The sequence below is a fragment of the Lemur catta genome, chromosome 6 (assembly GCF_020740605.2).
Source record: "Lemur catta isolate mLemCat1 chromosome 6, mLemCat1.pri, whole genome shotgun sequence".
NCBI classification, from domain to species: domain Eukaryota; kingdom Metazoa; phylum Chordata; class Mammalia; order Primates; family Lemuridae; genus Lemur; species Lemur catta.
Genome location: NC_059133.1, coordinates 46074950 through 46094174, shown reverse-complemented (window position 1 = coordinate 46094174; position 19225 = coordinate 46074950). Strand labels below are relative to the sequence as shown.

The 19225-nt window shown below is 38.9% G+C and overlaps 1 protein-coding gene across 1 annotated transcript in view; it reads left to right on the top strand.

Moving 5' to 3' along the window:
* Positions 1-17917, top strand: part of HELB (DNA helicase B) — a 30679-nt gene extending 12762 nt beyond the window's left edge. The window contains exons 7-13 of the mRNA XM_045553419.1: positions 1937-2091; positions 5460-5541; positions 5922-5981; positions 7150-7363; positions 8190-8333; positions 11904-12467; positions 17253-17917. Coding sequence (XP_045409375.1) covers positions 1937-2091; positions 5460-5541; positions 5922-5981; positions 7150-7363; positions 8190-8333; positions 11904-12467; positions 17253-17354 — 1321 coding nt within the window. The 3' untranslated portion in view covers positions 17355-17917. The remainder of the gene's footprint in view (positions 1-1936; positions 2092-5459; positions 5542-5921; positions 5982-7149; positions 7364-8189; positions 8334-11903; positions 12468-17252) is intronic.
* The last annotated feature ends 1308 nt before the right edge of the window (positions 17918-19225 follow it).

Sequence of the window (19225 nt, the reverse complement as noted above, 5' to 3'; positions counted from 1 at the left end):
AGTGATCCCCGGTGGGCTTAGGCATTTGGTTTCTCCATAATCCATACATCAGAAAATCACAATTATTACTATTTCATGACATTTATTTTAATATAGTCACATGCCACATAATGACATTTTGGTCAACAACAGATGGTGTCTATGGTGGTGGGCCCATAATATTACAATACCATGATTTTACTATACCTTTTCTATGTTTAGATATGTTTACATGCACAAATACTTACACTGTGTTACAATTGCCTACAGTATTTAGTATAGTAGCATGCTGTGCAGGTTTCTAGCCAAGAGCAATAGGCTATACACCATATAGTCGAGGTGTGTAGTAGGCTATACTGTGTACTTTTGTGTAAGTATGCTCTGTGATGTTCACAGAACAATGAAATATCCTAACGATGCATTGTCAGAACATATCCCTGTCATTAGCATCAAGTGTTGTGATTGTATTAAAATCTATAGATGTGATGGGACCTTGGACTACTAAGAGGATGTTTTAATCAATGGACCAAAATTTATCTTTGTTTTTTACTCTTTTTTACTAAGAGTTGTTTTTGTTGCTTGAATATCTCCTTGGCTGGGTGTCAGCAGAAACTATTAATAGAACATTCAGAACCTACTTTCTCTATCCCCTTGTCTACCCTGGACAGGATAGTGGGAGTAGAAGAGAAATGAACAGGAATAGGGTGGACAATGTGGGTTCATATTAATACATTAAGAAAAATAATGGAGTTGGATGTGTAATATTCTTTTCTTGAAATCCTTCTGCGTTTCCTAAAAGGCCACCTCATTCTTAAGGCCAAAAAAACTTGGAAGAATCTAAAGTACATTAGATTTCTTAGAACTCAATTTTACCTGAAACTCAGGAATTTTTTAAGTAACTCTTTCAATATTGTTTGGTTTGAGCTGTGCTCCTTTCATCGTTTTTTCTTAATCATCTTCTCCACATATTTATTGACAGTGAAGGATCCCTGTGATATACCAGGGCAAAGCTCCTAGAGATAGAAGGAAGGATGCTGTATGTCCTGGCTCCAAAGCAAAACAGAAAAATAGACGATGACTCTTAAGACTCCAGTTAAATCTTCACTATTTACACTAAGGACAGCCTTTTCCTTCTAATTTCCTCCCTTTTAAGTCTTGTTTGAGAAAAGTTGAAGATGGCACAGTAGAGTTTCCCCACCTCTGACCACCATGCTGCTGTTAGGTCTGCTTGAGGAGTCAGTCTTCTCTTCTTCCAAATAACCAAGGAAGGAGAGGCTCTGTTACGACAAGGCACCTGCACGTTACTTTGTTTTCTGATGAGATTTGGTCTTGGAAAATACAAGAATGAAGGAAAGATGAGGAGGGAATAGAGACAAATAGGAGTGGACCCTTGGTTCAGTTGGGAAAATGGGAGCATATGTGCAATATACACAGAAGAAAGGAGAAGAGTATGGTGTAAATGGATGGAAAAGGCCCCAGGGAGTCCAAATTAATTCAAATAGAAAGGGATATGAAGCCAAATGGGCCTAGATTTGCTTTCTACTTCCCCTGCATCTATCTCTGCGGCCTTGGGCAACCCACTGTGCCCGACTAAGCCTCTCGCTGCTCACCTGAGAAATGGGGGTGATACCTCTTTCATGTATGGTTCTTTTGTGGTCTGGAGATAAGTAAGCCAAATTCTCAGAATGGTGCTCAGTTAAGTCCTCTGATAATTTTTTCTGATGCTTTTAGTTTGCTAGGGGTTGAAGACCAATTGCTAAAATGTAGTACAGTAACTATATAGTCTTCTATTATAAAACTCTTTTACTATTTAAAATGTATATCTAGGTGGCATTTTCTCCCTATTTATTATTATCTATTAACAGATATTAAGTATTATAAGGACATAAGCTCTGATCATATATGAACACACATTTTTGGATAATAATGCTCTTTATGTATTTTTTCTTTATTTAAGAATCTCAAGACGCCTGTTTCCAAAATTTGATGCAGAACTAAATATCTCTGATAATCCAACACTCCCCATCTCAATTCAAGATAAGACATTTATTTTTGTCAGACTTCCAGAAGAAGATGCCAGTTCTCAGTCATCTAAAAGTAATCATCGCTCTTGTAAGTATAAAATTCTAGGATATGAGGGTTAAATATAAATATTTCAGTTTTTAATATAGTTATTAAATGACTAGCTATACTTTGATAGTAAAGATATCACTAGTAAAAAATGAGGCATTGAAAATCAATAAACTAACTTATTAATCATCAAAAGCAGAATATGCTAGAATTTTGTTAAGAAGTAAGCTTTTGATACATAGTAAGTGCTCAGTAAATATTTGTTGAGTGAATAAATAGACATAGATGGTTTCATTTAAAATAAAGCAAAGCTCCAGTAATCCAAGTTCATTCAGGAGAAAGTAAGTCTTAATTAATGAAGTTTTTCTTTTAGGGCAAATTGAAAAGCAAATACTTTTATTTTAAGTACAAATACTTCATACTAATAAAAGCAAATAGTTTTATTTTGCTGTGAAACAATAGTTATAGCTGTCAAACTGTTGTCAAGTTGAGTTCCTAATAGTTCTGTTTTATGAAATGAACAAACATCGCTTCTAATTATGGGTGTTGTTAGGATGACAATGTGACAGGGTTGAGAAAGAACGTGGGACAGGAAGTCTTCTCCCCCTTGTGTATATGACCCATGTCACATCCACTGAACCGTCTCTAAAATGGGAATCATATTTAATAGCACCACTGCCTGTGAAGCTGTGGTGAGGCTCCAAGACATCCATCAGTTATGAGGCACTATAGAAATGTTAGTTTTTTGTGACTAATAGCTATTATTAAATTAGCTATTGCAAATTAATTTATTTAAATAGATGGAACCTCTTTTAATCTTCACTTGCGTTATACTGACTTTGCAAACTTTAAAAAAAAATAATGTAATGATTTACTCAAAATTGATTTAGTAAGATTTAAATGATTATTACTGAGGATTTATTGTAGTTGCCAAGAGTATACAATACAGTATATGTCTTTATGTATGCTTTCCACTTACCTAGTTTCACTGTGTACGTGAAATTAAGTGACATACAACTTTATCCGTACACCTGTTCTCCTTTGTGTTTGTCGCCAGTCTCACTTGCTCTGGGTTAGTGTTACAAGTTACGATATTCTTTTTTTTTTTTTAAATAAGTGGAGTGATATATACATAGTGTTCTATAAGATGGCTTTTTGTGGTTTTTGATTGTAGAAATAATTTATATTCCTTAAAAAAAGTCAAATCATACAGAAGTGTTTGAAGTAAAAATGTATGTTTCTTGGAATCTTCCTTTCTCCTTTTCCCCCAAGACAACTCCATAAACGTCACATCCCTAGCACAGTGCTTATCCGGTTAAACCTTGTATCCGTGTACAAACATGTATCATCTAGTTTAGTTTTACATAAATTAGATTATAAGCGGCATATTGTTTCATGATTTGGAAATACGTTGTAAATACTTAATAGGTGATGTTTATTCTCACAACGGCTTAGTTAATAGTAGGTATAACAACAGATGAGGAAAATGACACTTAGATGGTTAAGTAGCTATCTTTCTTTGCTACTCCATTTAGATCTACCTAAAATATTGTTAGTTTTATTTCTGGTATCCATTCTTTACATTAATGGGAATGTACTTAAAAAAAAATATGTTGTCCATTTCAGAGTGGTAGCAGAGCTTACTTGATGTTGTTTTTCTATCTTAATTAAAATCTGCTAGAAAATTATTCTCTTCTTTAAGAAAACTGAGTAAATATTCCTTAGTGAAACATATAGTACTTTTTCATCAATAAGTTGTTGGTCACACAGTGGCTCACACCTGTAATCCTAGCACTGTGGGAGGCCTGAGTGGGAGGATTGTTTGAGTTCAGGAGTTTGAGACCAGCCTGAGCAAGAGTGAGACCCCGTCTCCACTAAAAATAGAAAAATTATCTGGGCATAATGGTGCACATCTGTAGTCCCAGCTACTTGGAGGCTGAGGCAGGAGGATTGCTTGAGCCAGGAGTTTGAGGTTGCAGTGAGCTATGATCATGCCACTGTACTCTAGCTGGGGCAACCTAGGGAGACTCTGTCTCACATTAAAAAAAAAAAAATTATTGAGTAAATTATACCCATTATCGCAAAGTACCAAAGACCTAAGACAGTATTCATATCTGCACTAGAATTTCAGAGATGCTAAAATGTGAGAAATATGTATATCTTAGAATCAATAAAATACAGTATACATACTGATCTGTAAGATGTAGAGAGGGTGAAAAAAGCAAGGTATAGAACAGTAAGATCCTGTACCTGTAAAGGGAAACAATGTGCTGGGAGAACTTTGGAAATTCCTGCTCTGGCAGACCAGAGGTTGGCCATTTTCTAGTGACAGTTCCCCTTCATCTGAAAAATGAAGGGCTCAGCAAACAGCTAATTTAGTCTTCCCAGAGGAGGGCTTCACAAGGCCTGGGCCTTTTTATTCCCCCATGATTCATCTGCTATGAGGGAAGCACACAAAATCCTAGAATGTTCTTGCCCTGATTTTTATATCTTCTCTTTCCTGAAAAATGTTTGCCCTTTTATACCATTACCAAGAGAGACTAGAGGAAACCTGCTTCTCAGCATTCCAGTGTGAAGGGACAAGTTATAAGTAGATGTCACCATTGTCAATCATCTGGGCTCTAAAAAAGGGAGGCAGGCTACCCTGCCCCATTTGGGAATGACTTGTACTTCCATGAGCCTAAGTTTTCACATTCATAATATAGATGTCATTAGAGGTCACACTACTTGACAGCTGGTGAGGGCATGAGCACCATTGGAATAGATGTCTCCCGCTGTGCCAGGGCCAACCTTTTAGTTGCTGAATTGTGGGGAGGTCTGGAGAGAGAGAAAGAGGTGGTTGGGGTAGTGGGTGGGGCATTGTGGTGTTAGGGGAGTGGCTATTTTCCAGCTAATACAGCGGTATTTTATATTGGTATGTACCAGCTAAATATCAGCTCTGGATATAATAATACCTTCCTCATATGGGTGTTGTGAATATTAAGTGAGATAACATAAAGCATATAGAGTCTCAAATTCTAACTCATTACTGCTACTACCACAGGGCCTTGAAACAGGAAGTTTTACATTAGCAATTCTGTTACACATTTTATACTCTTGCTCATTACTTAAATTCAGCATTCAGAAACAAGCCATCAGTGAACACAGTGTGAGTATATTGCAAATTAGGAGCCCTCCTGGCCAGGGTTGTCCTCTCTGCTGAAAGTGGATGTCTGGAGCTCTTCTTTCCATTCCCTTTCCTACTGCTCTGGCTGATGTAGGGAATGACGTTTACATTTCCATGGTGAACTTGCATTCCATTTGTTTTCCTTGGCCCCTTAACAGAAATTCCGAATTATTAATAATTTCTCCACAGAAAGTGTTATAATTTAATGATTTGCTGTGTTAACTTTTTTCTCTTGAATTATCAGATTTATATTCTGCAGTTAAAACTTTACTGCAAGAAAATGACTTACAAGATGCAAAAACATCACAATTTATTGCATTTAGAAGGTAAAGCAGTTACGATATTTTAACGTTTTTAATCTAGCTTTTACTCTCATAATTTATTAATGTTTGGGTTCTGTTTGGATGGGAGACTCTCCTATTTCATCACTGTTAATTCTTTTTCTTATTTGGGGGTGTTTTCTGTTAGACATGGCAAAAGGTACTTTCTAAATAGGGTTTTATCTACCAAATATTATCATTAGAAAACTCATAGGAAATCTGAATGGAACAAAAGTTTATGTTAAGATAAAAATTACAAAACTACTTTTTCCTGGAGAAAGTTCTGGAAACCCTTTAGAGACTCTGGTGTATCATAATTGTTGGTAAGATAAATAAGCACATAACAGACACCATTAAGGTGACCCTTGCACTCTCATGTGTTTCAGGCAAGACTGTGACCTCATCAACAACTGCTGTTGCAGGCACTACACGGGCCACCTCATCAAGTGAGCGTCTTCAAGAACTGAAACTTTCGAGGACGGTCCTGTCTTGATTCGCTGTTCTTTTGATTGCTTTGACATTTATCATAGCCACATATTTAAAAACATTTTCCCCCTCATTTGTGAAATATAGTCATCTCTTCAATTAAATATAATATATATCCTTAGGAATTGACTTTTTGGTAGTGAGTGTATTAAGAAGAAAAATAAGGAATGAAATTTTCCTCATGATTTCCAGGTTGGCAACCCACAGCTTCTCCAAGATGAGTGTGGGGAGTTCAGGAGAATTTTAAAATTTTAATATGTGTGTAGTGCTTCTAAGAACCTTAGCAATAGGATGCCTGCAGAAAGCACCTTAGTGAGTGTATATCAGAGACTTGTGAGCATAGAAAAGCCACTCTGTTCATACATAGGAGAAATTAATTCATTTCTCTTGAATTTAACTGTACCTACTGTTTGCCAAGTGGTGAGATCCTAGAGATGTACAAGGTACAGGAGGAGCTCCTGTCTGCTGAGGGAAGATACCCAAAAATCTGGAGGGAGCTTGACAAAGAGCTAGGAAGCATGGGCCTGAGGCCAGGCACTCAGCATCCCAGTGGTAGCTGGTAGCTTCCCCGGGTAACTCCCCCTTCCCATGTATGTGAAAGAGGATACTTATACAGAATTTCCCTTACAGAGTTGTAGTAAGAATGAAATGAAATAATAAAGCCCTTATCACAGTAACTGGCATATCAACACCGTTTATCCAATTTGCTGCTGTTACTCTGATATAGTGTCATAATCATTACAACAGAAATATGTTGTAGGACCTGAAATAGGGTAGTAATAGCAGAGATTGGAGGGGAAGGATGAATTTTAAAGGAAGAATCAGTGAGATTTTTGGTAACTTAGAATATAGAGGCAAAGAGAGACATTAGCATTTATGCCGAAATTTCTAACTTGAAAGTATTTGGCTGGGAAGTGTCACTGAATTTGAGGAGATGCATAGAATGTGTGTAAATAGTCAGACGACAGCTGTGGGAGCCTGATTTCTTGCTGACCATTGGAGAATGAAGGTGAGGTACAGAGAGTGTGGAAATCATATTGATAATTGGATCACATCTGACTGGGAGTTGATGTTTAAACAAATGAAATTGAAACTTTCCAAACTTTGATTATGTATTTTCTAACCCAGAGACCATCAGAACAGACTTGTATTTGGAATCGGTGATAAAATTTGTTGTACCAAAAATGCGTACCTCTCAGAGTTACTGCCTGCAAATACCTCTGGAAGTCAGCAAGACAGTGATCTAGATGACAGTCGTACTCCTCATGATTTTTCTAAAAATAAGCATGACTTTGAAAGTAATATTCGACTGTGCAATGGAGAAATATTTTTCATTACAAATGTAAGTGAAAACAGAAAATAATACCTTTTTACCTATTAGAGATATATATTTGGGTTTTTTAATTGCGCTACGATTGATTAAGAATCTAATTATATGAGAGTTGACATTCTTGTTCTATAATTTTTTGTTAAGGATTTTTGCATCCATGTTTATGAGGGATATTCGTTTGTAGTTTTCTAGTGATATCTTTGTCTGGTTTTGGTATCAGAATAATGTCGGCTTCATAAAATGAGTTGGGAAGTGCCCCTTCTTTTTATTTTCTGGAAGACTTTGTGAAGGAGCATATTTTTAAGAAAGTTGAAATATTTGAGTAACAAAAAAACAAGGCACAAGTGAGACCCATATTTTAAAAAGCATCATTTCCTTGGTTGCTGCCTAAATATAGAAACTGTAGAAGTGATTGCCTTGTTATTTGTTCTCATTGTGTAGACACCCTCCTAAACTTACAGTATTCTTTGAAAGCTGTGAAGAAAAGCAAAGTTTTCAGAGTCTTTACAGACTTATGTAATTAATATAAGAAATGAAATATTAGACTTCAAGGTAAGAAAGAACATAGACTGTTCTTCACAGTGTCAAACCGAAGTTAAGAACTGAAGTTAAGTTTCAAGGACCGAAAACTTCTATTTGTGTTTATTCAAATATTTGGATGTGGATATTGTTTGTACTCAAGTTTAGATTTTAAGCCTTTTGAAATTTGTAATTTTAATGAATATACATGCTCTTTTACTTGTAAGATGCTTATATTTTATGTTCAACCCAAAGATAGAATGTCTTTACTGTGTGCATATTTGAAGACATACAAAATAATTCTTTATTTTGGTGACAGGATGTAACCGATGTAACTTTTGGAAAGAAAAGATTTTTGACCATTAGTAATATGGCCGGTTTGGAAGTAACTGTGGATTTTAAGAAATTAATGAAATGTTGTCACATAAAACATGCATGGGCAAGAACTATTCACACCTTTCAGGTAAGAGTGGACTTTTATAAAGCTATTTGAATAGCTTACCAAGTCACAGAGTACCCTGCATTGTTTTCTTTGTAATTTTTGTTGCTTTTATTTTGTTAGTTAAGAAACAAAATGCACAAAAGTATAGAAAATGTTATATAGACACTAGCCTTTCACTCTTTTTTGCTTCAGGAACTAAGATACGGTTAAAGTCTCATCCTTTCCATCTTCCCCTACATGTCTCAGTCTCCAGTATGGCTTGGCATGACACTGTACTAATCTTGTCTCTATTTAAAATTTTGATATTTTGTTTATCCTGGATCTTTTTGTGTCTTTGGATTTTCAAAGATATTACGTTAAAATATTATTCATCTGGATTGCCGAGTTTCTTGGCATCCCCTTAAATTTTGTGCCCCAGGCGAGTGCCTCACTTGACTTACCCTAGTCCTGAGCCTGCCTCTCCCCTTCCTCCTAAGTGACTCTGCCCCGAATTTGGTGTTTTTCTTTCCGATTCATGCAGAAACAAGATAGGTAATTGTTTTCTGTGTTACCCAGGTTTACATATGGTATCATCATGTTTCTATATGTCTGCATCTTGCTTTTCTTTTTGGTCTAATCAACTTTATTGGGGTATAATTTGCATACACAGTTTAATTATAAAGTTGGATGAGTTTTGACAAATGTATCCTCTCCCTCCACCTTTGTGAGACAGCCACTTTCTTCTTTTAATTTTACATTTATTTGGGAATAGTGTTAGATTTACAGAAGAGTTGGAAGGATAGTACAGAGAGTTCCCATATACACCTCACTCAGCTTTCCTTAAAGTTAGCATTTTGTATACCCGTGATATATTTGTCAAAACTAAGAAATTACTATTGCTCTAATACTGCCAACTAAACTACACACCATATTTTAATTTCACCAGTTTTTCCACTAATGTCCTTTTTCTGTTCCAGGATAGCATATTGCATTTAGTGCAACTTGCTGTTAAGCTTTATTTTAATACCCTTGAATTCTCATAAGTTATTGGAAGGTCTGTTATTTGTCTTACTGTTTTGAGCTTCCCTCTCTGCTGCTGTTATGTTGCCTTAACAGGGAGGCTGTATCAACTCTCATTTTTATGTAGAAAAATTTAAGTCAGCTTGTATCTTCACTAGTAAGCAAATATTAATTAGAATAGAGTTTTATTTTGTTTTTTGAAGCGGATGGGGTTTTATTTATGAATTTACCTCATGTCACTTCTAAAAAGAATTTGAAATGTCTTATAAAAAGTGCCCACCATTCAGTATGATTTTTTAAAATGATAAAGAAATGATGTCAAGAGGAAAATAAAGGTAAAGATGGTAAAATGGTTCATGCCAGGGGTGGTTGGAATGTGCATGTGCATGCTTTCCTGTTTGCTTGATAAGGTAGACTCAGATTTGGCTTTTAGTGCCCTTGCAACCAAAGTTCCCAAAGTAAACAGAGAAGCAGTCGGTTGACTGTGTCTATTGTATAAAACAAACCAGCTGTTAGAAGTGCAGTATTCCTGGCTGTGAGATCCTGGAGAGATTTCTCCCGGGGATCTTTATGATGGGGGTCTCTAATTCTGGAAACTCATGTCCTTTAATTTTGGTAAATTTTCTTGAATAATTTCTTTAAGATTTCTTGTCCTCAGTTTTCTCTGTTTTGTCTTTCTAGAATTTCTACTATATGTGGATATTAGACTTCTAGAACTGGTTACCTAAATTTCTTATCAAACTGTCCTAATTTTTATCTCATTATCATTGTGCTCTATTTTCTAAGAGATTTCCTCAAATTTATAATCTAATTTTTCTGTATGAATAAATGAAAAGTGAAAGAGTCTTTATTATTACTAGGTTGAGATTGGAGTAGCTATCTTTCATTGAATCTAGTTCTTATTTCATGGTTGAAATAGCGTCTCTTAGCTCTGAGGACATTTGTGATTGTTATCTTATATCAGCACATTTTGTTTCTTCTAAGTTCAATTCAGTTCAACAAATATCTATTGAGTCAAACTATTTTCTTGGTGCTTGGTATAGGTTAGTCCATAAAAAGGACATTACGTTTGGTGGGGAAGGCAATAGAAACAGACACAATCATAAAAAAAAACTATGATGTTAGAAGATGGTAAATGCTATGGAAAAGAGGTGAGGGTGGGTGCAATTGTGATTTTAAGTAGAATGTCAGTGTAAGCCTCATTGAGAAGATGGCATTTGACCAAAGACCCCTTCAAAGGAGGTAAAGAAGTTTACCTGTATGGATGTCTGGGAGAGGAGCATTCTAGGGAGAAGCAATTGTCAAGGCCAAGGTTCTAAGATGGGAGTCTGTCTGATATATTTGAAGTATAGCAAGTATAGGAAGGAGTCCACTGTGAGAGGGTGGCAGGAGATGAGGTAGGAGAAGTACTATAGGGTAAGGGGGCAGGAGGATGGGGGCCCAGATCACCTCCTAGGGCCTTTGAAGGCCTGCACAATCCAATATGGTAGCCACTAGCCACACGTGGCTATTGAGCCCTGGAAATGTGGCTAGAGTGATTGAGGAATAGAATTTTAATTTAAAAAACTGACACTAAGATTCAGTCATTGGAAAACATCTTTTTTTTTTTAACATTTTTTTTTTTTTTATTTCAGCTCATCATGGGGGTACATAAGTTTAGGTTATATACATTTTCCATGTCCCACCCATCCCCCCGAGTCAGAGTCCCAAGCGCGTCCGTTCTCATTCTCCAGACAGTGCGCCTGGCACTCATCATGTAGTCATACCTCCATCCCCTCCCCCCCCCACCTCCCCGGGTCTGCACCTTCAAACATCTTAAGTATGTTTGGAACAACTTGGATATGTGACTCTCCTTTTTCAACTGTAAATTTTATGAACTCTAAATATAGGTTAAGTATTTCTGATGAAAATTTAGCATCCAAATTGAGCTGTGCTGGGTATATACAATATGGAATTTGAAAGACTCTCCATTTGGAGACAGATTCATTAAAATTTTGGTAGCATTTTCTTTCTTTTCTTGTGATTTGTGTTACATATTTATGTTCTTTTTTGACATGCTTTGTTGGATCAGAGTAATTTTATTTTGTTATACAATTGTGACCATTCTTTATGTATCCAGTTTTTAAAATTTTATTACATTTTAAAGCATTTTTGATGTTTGCAAAATAGTATTAATATATCAAGTGTGTGTGTGTTTATTTCTCCATTCTCCTATTATTGGCTATGTAAGGCATTCCTGTTTTGCCATTATAAGTAACAGTGGGATAGTGCATTTACACATAAAGCCTATGCAGTTGTTTCAAAGTCTTTTATTAGGGAAGATTTAGCACTGCGTGCAGGCTTTAAAGTGTGTTGCTGGGTTTCTACAAGCCAGTTGTGAACCTGTGAGAACTGAACCTAGCAGCATATTTAACAAACATGAGTTCTTGGATAGTGAATAATATGGAACCCATAAGATGGACGTAGAAGAATACTCTGGCCAGGTAGGAGGTGCTTGAGAGCACTTTGAGGACTTGTCTCTTTTCCTCCTTTGTAAACTGTCTGAAGCCATTCCGTGGCCTTAAATCCTCACACCGTGTTATTGCCTCCCAGGGGTCCGAGGAGCAGTCAGTCATCTATGTGGTGGGGAAGGCGGGCCGCCAGCACTGGCAGCACGTCTACACCGCGGTGACCAGGGGCCGCTGCAGGGTGTATGTGATTGCAGAAGAGTCTCAGCTCCGGAATGCCATCAGGAAAAGCAATTTTCCCAGAAAAACTCGTTTGAAACATTTCTTGCAAAACAGTCTCTCCCTTAGCTGTGCACCTCCAGCAGATTTTCCGTCCCCATCGAAGAGTGCTGGAGACAGTGGAGGACCCAGCACACCACTGGCATCACCACTTTCTGCAGTCATGGCTGAAATGGTGACAGATGGCATCAGTGGAGGACCCAGCACACTGTCAGCATCACCATTCCCTGGAGTCATGGCTGAAATGGCAACAAATGACGTCACCAGGGGCAAGGCCTCTTCGGCTGATGACAAGACACACGCCTTTGCTGGAAGATGGCAATCAGTGGCATCTGATGAGGTGGATATGGATGAGGATTTATTAAAATCACGAGGGTCCAAAAGAACCAGTGATGTGAATGATGATGAAAGTCCAAGCAAAATACTTATGGTAGGAGTGATGTTTGCATGTGCTCAACTTTTATTTAGATACTACTAACTTCAGTGTGCTTATACATGACTGTGTACCTCCATCAGTGGCACGTTGTGCTGTAGGACGTAAAAATAGCTGTTTTCTTGTCTGTCAAATTTCCCCTCCTCTCTGCCCAATCGATCCTGTCACTCTTCCTCACTCTGCTTGAGGCTGTCACTCCAGGCAGCCCGACAGACTGATGGGAGATAATGGACCAAGAGAAACCTCTTTGTCATCTTACCCCTTCTTTCTAGATATCTTCCTCGGCAACACTCCCCTCCCCCACTCCACTTTGCAAGCCATAATCTCACTTTCGTCCCCACAACTCCATTGAAACAACTTTTCCCAGTTACTTTCTTGTCTACTTCAGGGACTTTTTCATAGGTCTTGTTCTCCTTGACTTTTTTCTTGACACTTAATAGTTTTAACTGTGGCCCCTGTTTCAGTGTGTCCTCCCTTATCCAGCACTTCCCCTACCTTGCTGTGTCATTTCCTCTTTATTTCCTCACTCCTTTTCTCCTTCCCATTCTCTAACTGGAGTCGCTTCCCCAAGGCTCAGTTCGTGTTTCCTTTGAGAACTGATCCCATCCTCACAGCTCCCTTTGCACCACGGGGTTCGTTCAACAACATTTCAACTGTAGTGACATTCCAGGCCCTGGGAATTCAAAGATAAGTGAGCCATGTTCTCACTGTTGCACTGGTTGCGGTGGTGGAAACAGAGGATGATGTAAACAACTTGGTGGCTTGCGGAGTGCTCTAACACTGAAGAGGGGTTAATGAACCAACGGCCTAATCTGTGTCTTTGCTCCCAGAGATTGACTGTCTGGAATCACGGTCCAACATTTTACTCTCTCTTCCGATTTCCCCATTTCGATCACCGTTCTCCTAGTTCCACAGCTTAAAGTCTTGGAATCACCTTAGACTCACCTTGCTTTCACCCTCTACCTCCAGGGAGTGGCTAACTTTACTGCACAGTGTCTCTCTGAGGGATTTCTTCCATTCCATCTAGTCTGCCCTATTTTAAGTCTTCATCTCATCTTCCTGGATGATTGATGACCTGGCTTCCCTCCCCTCCCTTGTTCCTATTCTTCTAACACAGTAGTCCCCCCCTTTTCTGTGGTTTGTTTTCTATGGTTTGTTATACATGGTCAACCACAGTCTAAAAATATTAAATGGAAAATTCTAGAAATAAACACTTCATAAGTTTTAAATTGCCGGCCATTCTGAGTAGCACAATGGAATCTTGCACCATCCTGCTCCATCCCGCCCAGGGCGTGAACCCTCCCTCTGCCCAGTGAGTGCACGCTGCAGAAGCCCCTGCCCGTTAGACACCATCAGATTGACTGGTGCAGTGTCGCAGTGCTTGTATTCAATCTTTCCTTCTTATTACTCGTTATTATTGCTAATTTCTTACTATTCCTAATTTACCAGTTACACTTTATCATAGCATGTATGTATAGAAAGAAACCAATATATTTGGGTGTGGTACTACCTGGGGTTTCAGGCATCCACCAAGATGGATAAGCAGATAAGGGGGGCACTATTATATAGGCCACACATTGTCACCAGATTACGCCCCACCTTCAGTGCTCAGCTCACTCCTTTGTTCAGAAGTTTTCAGTGGCTCCTTAGTGCCTACCGTATAAATTAGAGATTATTTAGGTTGGCATTTGAAACCTCTGTCAGTTTGATGCCAGCATTCCCAGTGTCATTTCATTTCCCACTATTCTTTTTCTGCTTTAGTCAAGCTAATGTCTTCACTCACTAAAATGAATCAGACTTTTTCCCCGTCTCTTCCTTTTGGCTCTTACTGTGTGACTCAGCTTGAATGCCTTTTTCTCTCTGCCTCCCCTCATTCAACATTTCGGAAAAAATTTTAGTAAAAATTTGAAAAAAGTCTGCAAGTCCCTGATCTAAATGTTGGAGGAAAGTAGACAAGTCCTTGGCTTTGTGGACATTACAGTCCACTGATGGGCCCTAGGCAATAAATAAGAGAGAAAATTAAAATTTTAGATCAAGAGGCTGTGAGGAAAATGAAATGAGTCAATGAGATGGGGAACAGCAGGGGAGGGGTGAGCAGGAGGCACCACTTTGGCTACAGCGGCCAGGTTGGCCAGGTCAGGCCTCGCCACGGAGGTGACATGTAAGCTGGGCACCAAAGGGCACAAAGGAAACAGCATGTGGGGCTCCGAGGAACAGCATCCAGGCTGAGGATGTAGACAATGCAGCACTCGAGAAGAAGTGATCTTACTGGAAGGAGAAGGAGACCAGTGTGGCTAGTGAGTGAGGACGACCGTGTGGCTGGAGATGGGCAGGACCACGGAAGGGCTTGGGATTTTATTCTCCTTGCAGTGGGAATCCCCGCAGGCTTGAAGCAGGGGTATGATGTCATCTGACATCTGCTTAAACACGATCCCTCTGGCTCCTGTGGAGGGCAACTGTGGAAAGTGGAGTGGAAGCAAGACCAGTCGGGGTGTTGTCCTGGGGAGAACCTAGTGAACTCGCAGGGCAAGGGACCTGTGGTTGGATTCCCGATGCGTTTTGGAGATGGAGTCTGCACAACTTGCTGATTAGGTGTGATGGGGTAAAAGAAAAAGTAATGGAAGATGATTCCTGGATTTCTGGCTGAAGCAATTTGGGGAATAGCATTGCCGTTTCCTGAGATGGGAAAGACGTGAGAACTCGCTTGAGGAAATGAAGCACTCTCTTGTGGTGCGCTGTGCTTAAGCTGCCAATTATTAGTAGAAATGTGCGTGGATGTGTTGAGTAAGTCAGCAATTGGTAGAGGGGTTTAGAGCCTCAGGGGAGGGGGTAGGAAAGGCCCACTTGGGAGTCTTTTGCACGTGGTGATACTGAAAGGACTAGGAGAGACCGCAGACAGAGGAGGGGCCCTGAAGACAGAATTCTAGGGTGCTCCCAGCTTTTAGAGATCCGGCAGAGGAGGAGGAGCGAGCAAAGGAGACTACAGAGGAGTGTGAGTGAGATAGAGGGAAAACCAGTGTTATGTGGGGAGGACGAAAGCGTGCTCAGGGTGGGCTGGTGAGAGAATGAGAGGGGAACAGGTGGAGGAAGCAGTGGGGGAGTTTTGGGAGAGGGTTGCTATGGAAAGCAGCAGAGAGATCGGGTTGTATCTGGGTGGAGGACTTGTGGTCAGGGAAAGATTTGTTGGTTTATTTACTTTGGATGGGTACATTAAGGCATCTTAGTGTGTTGCTGGAATAGTCCAGTGGAGAACGAGAAATTCAGAGAGATTAGGGGGTGAGTTCCCAGCAAAAAGATTATTTCAATAGCCTGGATAACATGCTTATGTTCTAACGTTGGGTAGTGGCTACAGGGGTGGAGAAGAGGTGCCGAGGGGCAGACTGGATGGGACTTAGTGCTCCGTTATGTGTGGGTAGGATGGGGCCTGAGGATGACTCCTCGGCTTCTGGCTTGAGCATACAGGTGGATCCAAGTATCGTTACCCAGGATTGGGAAAAGAGGCCGAGGCACGGGTTTTGTGGGAAAAGTGATTAAAGTGAACATAGTGGGGAAAAAAAGGTTTTCTCCCCCCCCCCGCCACCCCCGCAGTAGTAGAGTCACTGCTGATTCTAAGCTTTATTCTGTATCCCAGATCAACTCTTTGATATGGAGTTTCCATGTCAGTAAAGCATCTTTTTCTGAAAGTAAACTTGTCCTCTCTTGCAGAGGCCCTGGAATAAGGCTTTTAACCCAAGCAGAAACGAGAGGGAATTCCAAAGAAAGAGCCTTTTTCTAAGTTTCTTGCATTACATTCCTTAGCGCCAACATGGGATAGGGGATTATGGGTTATGCGATGTCACAAAGAAAGTGGCAGCTTTCTCTGTTCTCGATTCTGAGCCTGCCAAAGCCTTTACCCTCTGGCCAAGGGCAGTACTGCAGTTCTGTGAACACAGAGTGACAGTGGGCTGATGTCACTGCCCAACGGCAACTGCACAAAGTTCTCTAACCAAAGAGGACAAGTTTTCTCGCAAGGTTTGCCAAAAGTATGTGACATCTACAAGAATCCCTAGAAATCAGGAAACTAAGAGTTCACAGCTTCAGGATTGGTAAATGAGGGACTTATGTGTTTCCCTAATTGTAGACTTTTGGGTGCATTGAGACTTGTTATTTCTAAAAGGTGGAATTCAGCGACAAGTGCTGCCCACACACCTGCCCTTCACATTCACATAGCTGCGCAGGAGCCAGATCAGCATCCAATTCTGCAAATACTAACTTTATCACGATCATCCTGGCTCACTGTGCTTGGGAATCACTAACAGTATGAAGAATGTGATGGAGGCATTGCAGTGTTTCATCTTACCACATCCGGACTGGCTTCGTGGGCATGCAACCTGGGCAGTCATCCTGGACCCTGTGCTTAGAAGGGCCCCACACTTTCTTATATTCTGCAGTTGCCATCTTGAAAGTCTTAATTTTTGAACAAGGGGCTAGCATTTTAATTTTTTAATGGGCTGCCAAATTCCGTGGGGGGCCCTATCCATGCCTTTAGAAGTTAGACACATGGACTCATTCAGTAAATAGTCACTTCTACACGCCAGACCCAGAGCTGGATGCTGGAGAGACCACAGTGAGTAAGAGCAGATCTGATCCTGCAAGGAGCTGATAGCCAACTGCTCTGGTTGCTCAAGTCTTTCAAAGGTTGGGGAAAATGCATTATTTATTTTTCAGAAGCAGAGGGAATAGAAGTATATAAGGGTAGACTACATTTTTACAAAATTAACTGTATTTTTATTGTCCTAACAGGTGAGAGAATCTCCACAAGTGTCATCCATACTTCAGAATTTGAGACTCAATAATTTAGCCCCCAGGCAACTTTTCAAACCCACAAATAATGAGGAAACTTAATCTTATTTCAGATTGTTCAAAATAATCATCTGTTTTTTCCATTCAAGACAAAATGAACATTGTAGCTTCAAAATATCAAGAGAAAAGATGACGCCTGTAACTGGAGTTTTATTTTAAGGTATTTACGTTAGCAGATGTTTTAAATCCATTTGATCAAAGAAGACCTTAACAATTTCAACATCTGTCATCATGAGAACTGGTAGCTCTGGACATGAATGAAGGGAAAAGATTTTTTTTTTTATATATATATTTTTATAAAATTATGTACTTTAAAAATTGTTTTAATTTGTTCCTAGGACAAATTAATGCCTTAGTAACTTTCGTGATCATTGTGGGTCATCTTTGCCAATGTGTTGAAGCAGGGGCAAAGATAAATTGTAATCAATCTGTTGATGGTACTGATACACATTCCAGGACGTGGAACTTTCCACAAAGGGGTCCTTTTACAAAGCTGCTACTCACTCCGTCACTGCTGTCTGGGTCTAGTACATATGGGGCTTTCTTCTGGAAATGCCTTCTGGGTTGGGAGCACATTGTTTTGAATATAGTCCACTTAGGAAAAATTTTTTTCTTTGAGAGTAATTTGACTTTTAAATTTTTATTTGTTGTTAAATGGTAAAAGAAAAAGTTAAGAGGAAAAATGTGTTTATCATCCCAGTGTTTTTTAAATATCTTTATTGAGATATAATTGACATACAGTTCACCCATTTAAAATATACAATTCAGTGGCTTTTATTATATTTTCAGAGGTGTGTAACCATTATCATAATCTATTTTAGAACATTTTCAAACCCCCCAAAGAAACCCTACACCCCTTAGACATAATCTCCTGACTTCCCCCAGCCCTAGGTAACCACTAATCTCCTTAGGCTCACTAATCTACTTAGTCTCACTACTTAGTAGTGGGAGTTACCTATTCTGGACATGTGGACCTTTGTTCCTTATTTCTTTGACCAGATAATGTTTTCAGACTTCATCATGTTATATCAGTAGTGTATCAGTGCTTCATCTCTTTTTATTGCCAAATAATATCCCATCGTATGGATATAGCACATTGAATTTGTCCATTCATCAGTTGATGGACATTTGAGTTGTTTCCACTTTTTGGCAATTATTACTAATGCTGCTATGAACATCCGAGGTACAAGTTTTTGTATGGACATAAGCTTTCATTTCCTTTGGGTATGTAAGTAGGAGTAGACTTGCTGGGTCATATGATAACTCTACCTTTAACCTTTTGAGGAGCTGCCAGGCGGTTTTCCAAATCAGCTGTGTCAATTTATATTCTCACTGGCAGTGTATGAGGATTCCAGTTTCTTCCTATTGTTGCCAGCATTTGTTACCATCTGATTTCTTGATTAAGGTGTGAAATGGTATTGCTTTGTGGTTTTGATTTGCAGTATTTTTCTTAAGGCTAATGATGTTGAACATTTTCCATTTGTATGTCCTCTTTGGAGAAATGTCTATTAAGATCTTTTGCCTACTTTTAAATAATTTTTCTTTTTATTATTGAAATGTAAGTGTTCTTTCTTTATATATTCAGTGAATAAGTCCATTATCAGAAACATTATTTGCAAAATTTTTCTCCCATTTTGTGGATTTTATTTTTACTTTCTTGATAGTGTCCTTTGAAGCACAGGTTTTTAATTCTGATGATGTCCAGTGTATCTGTTTTTGTTGTTGCTTGTGCTTTTGGTGTTATAGCCAAGAAAACATTGCCTATTCAAAGTCATGGAGATTTACTATTATTTTTTTCTCCTAAGAGTTTAATAGGTTTAGCTGTTATCTTTAGATCTTTGATTGAGTTTGGGTTAATTTTTGTATGTGAAGTAGGGGTTCCACTCCATTCTTTCGCATATGGATATTCAGTT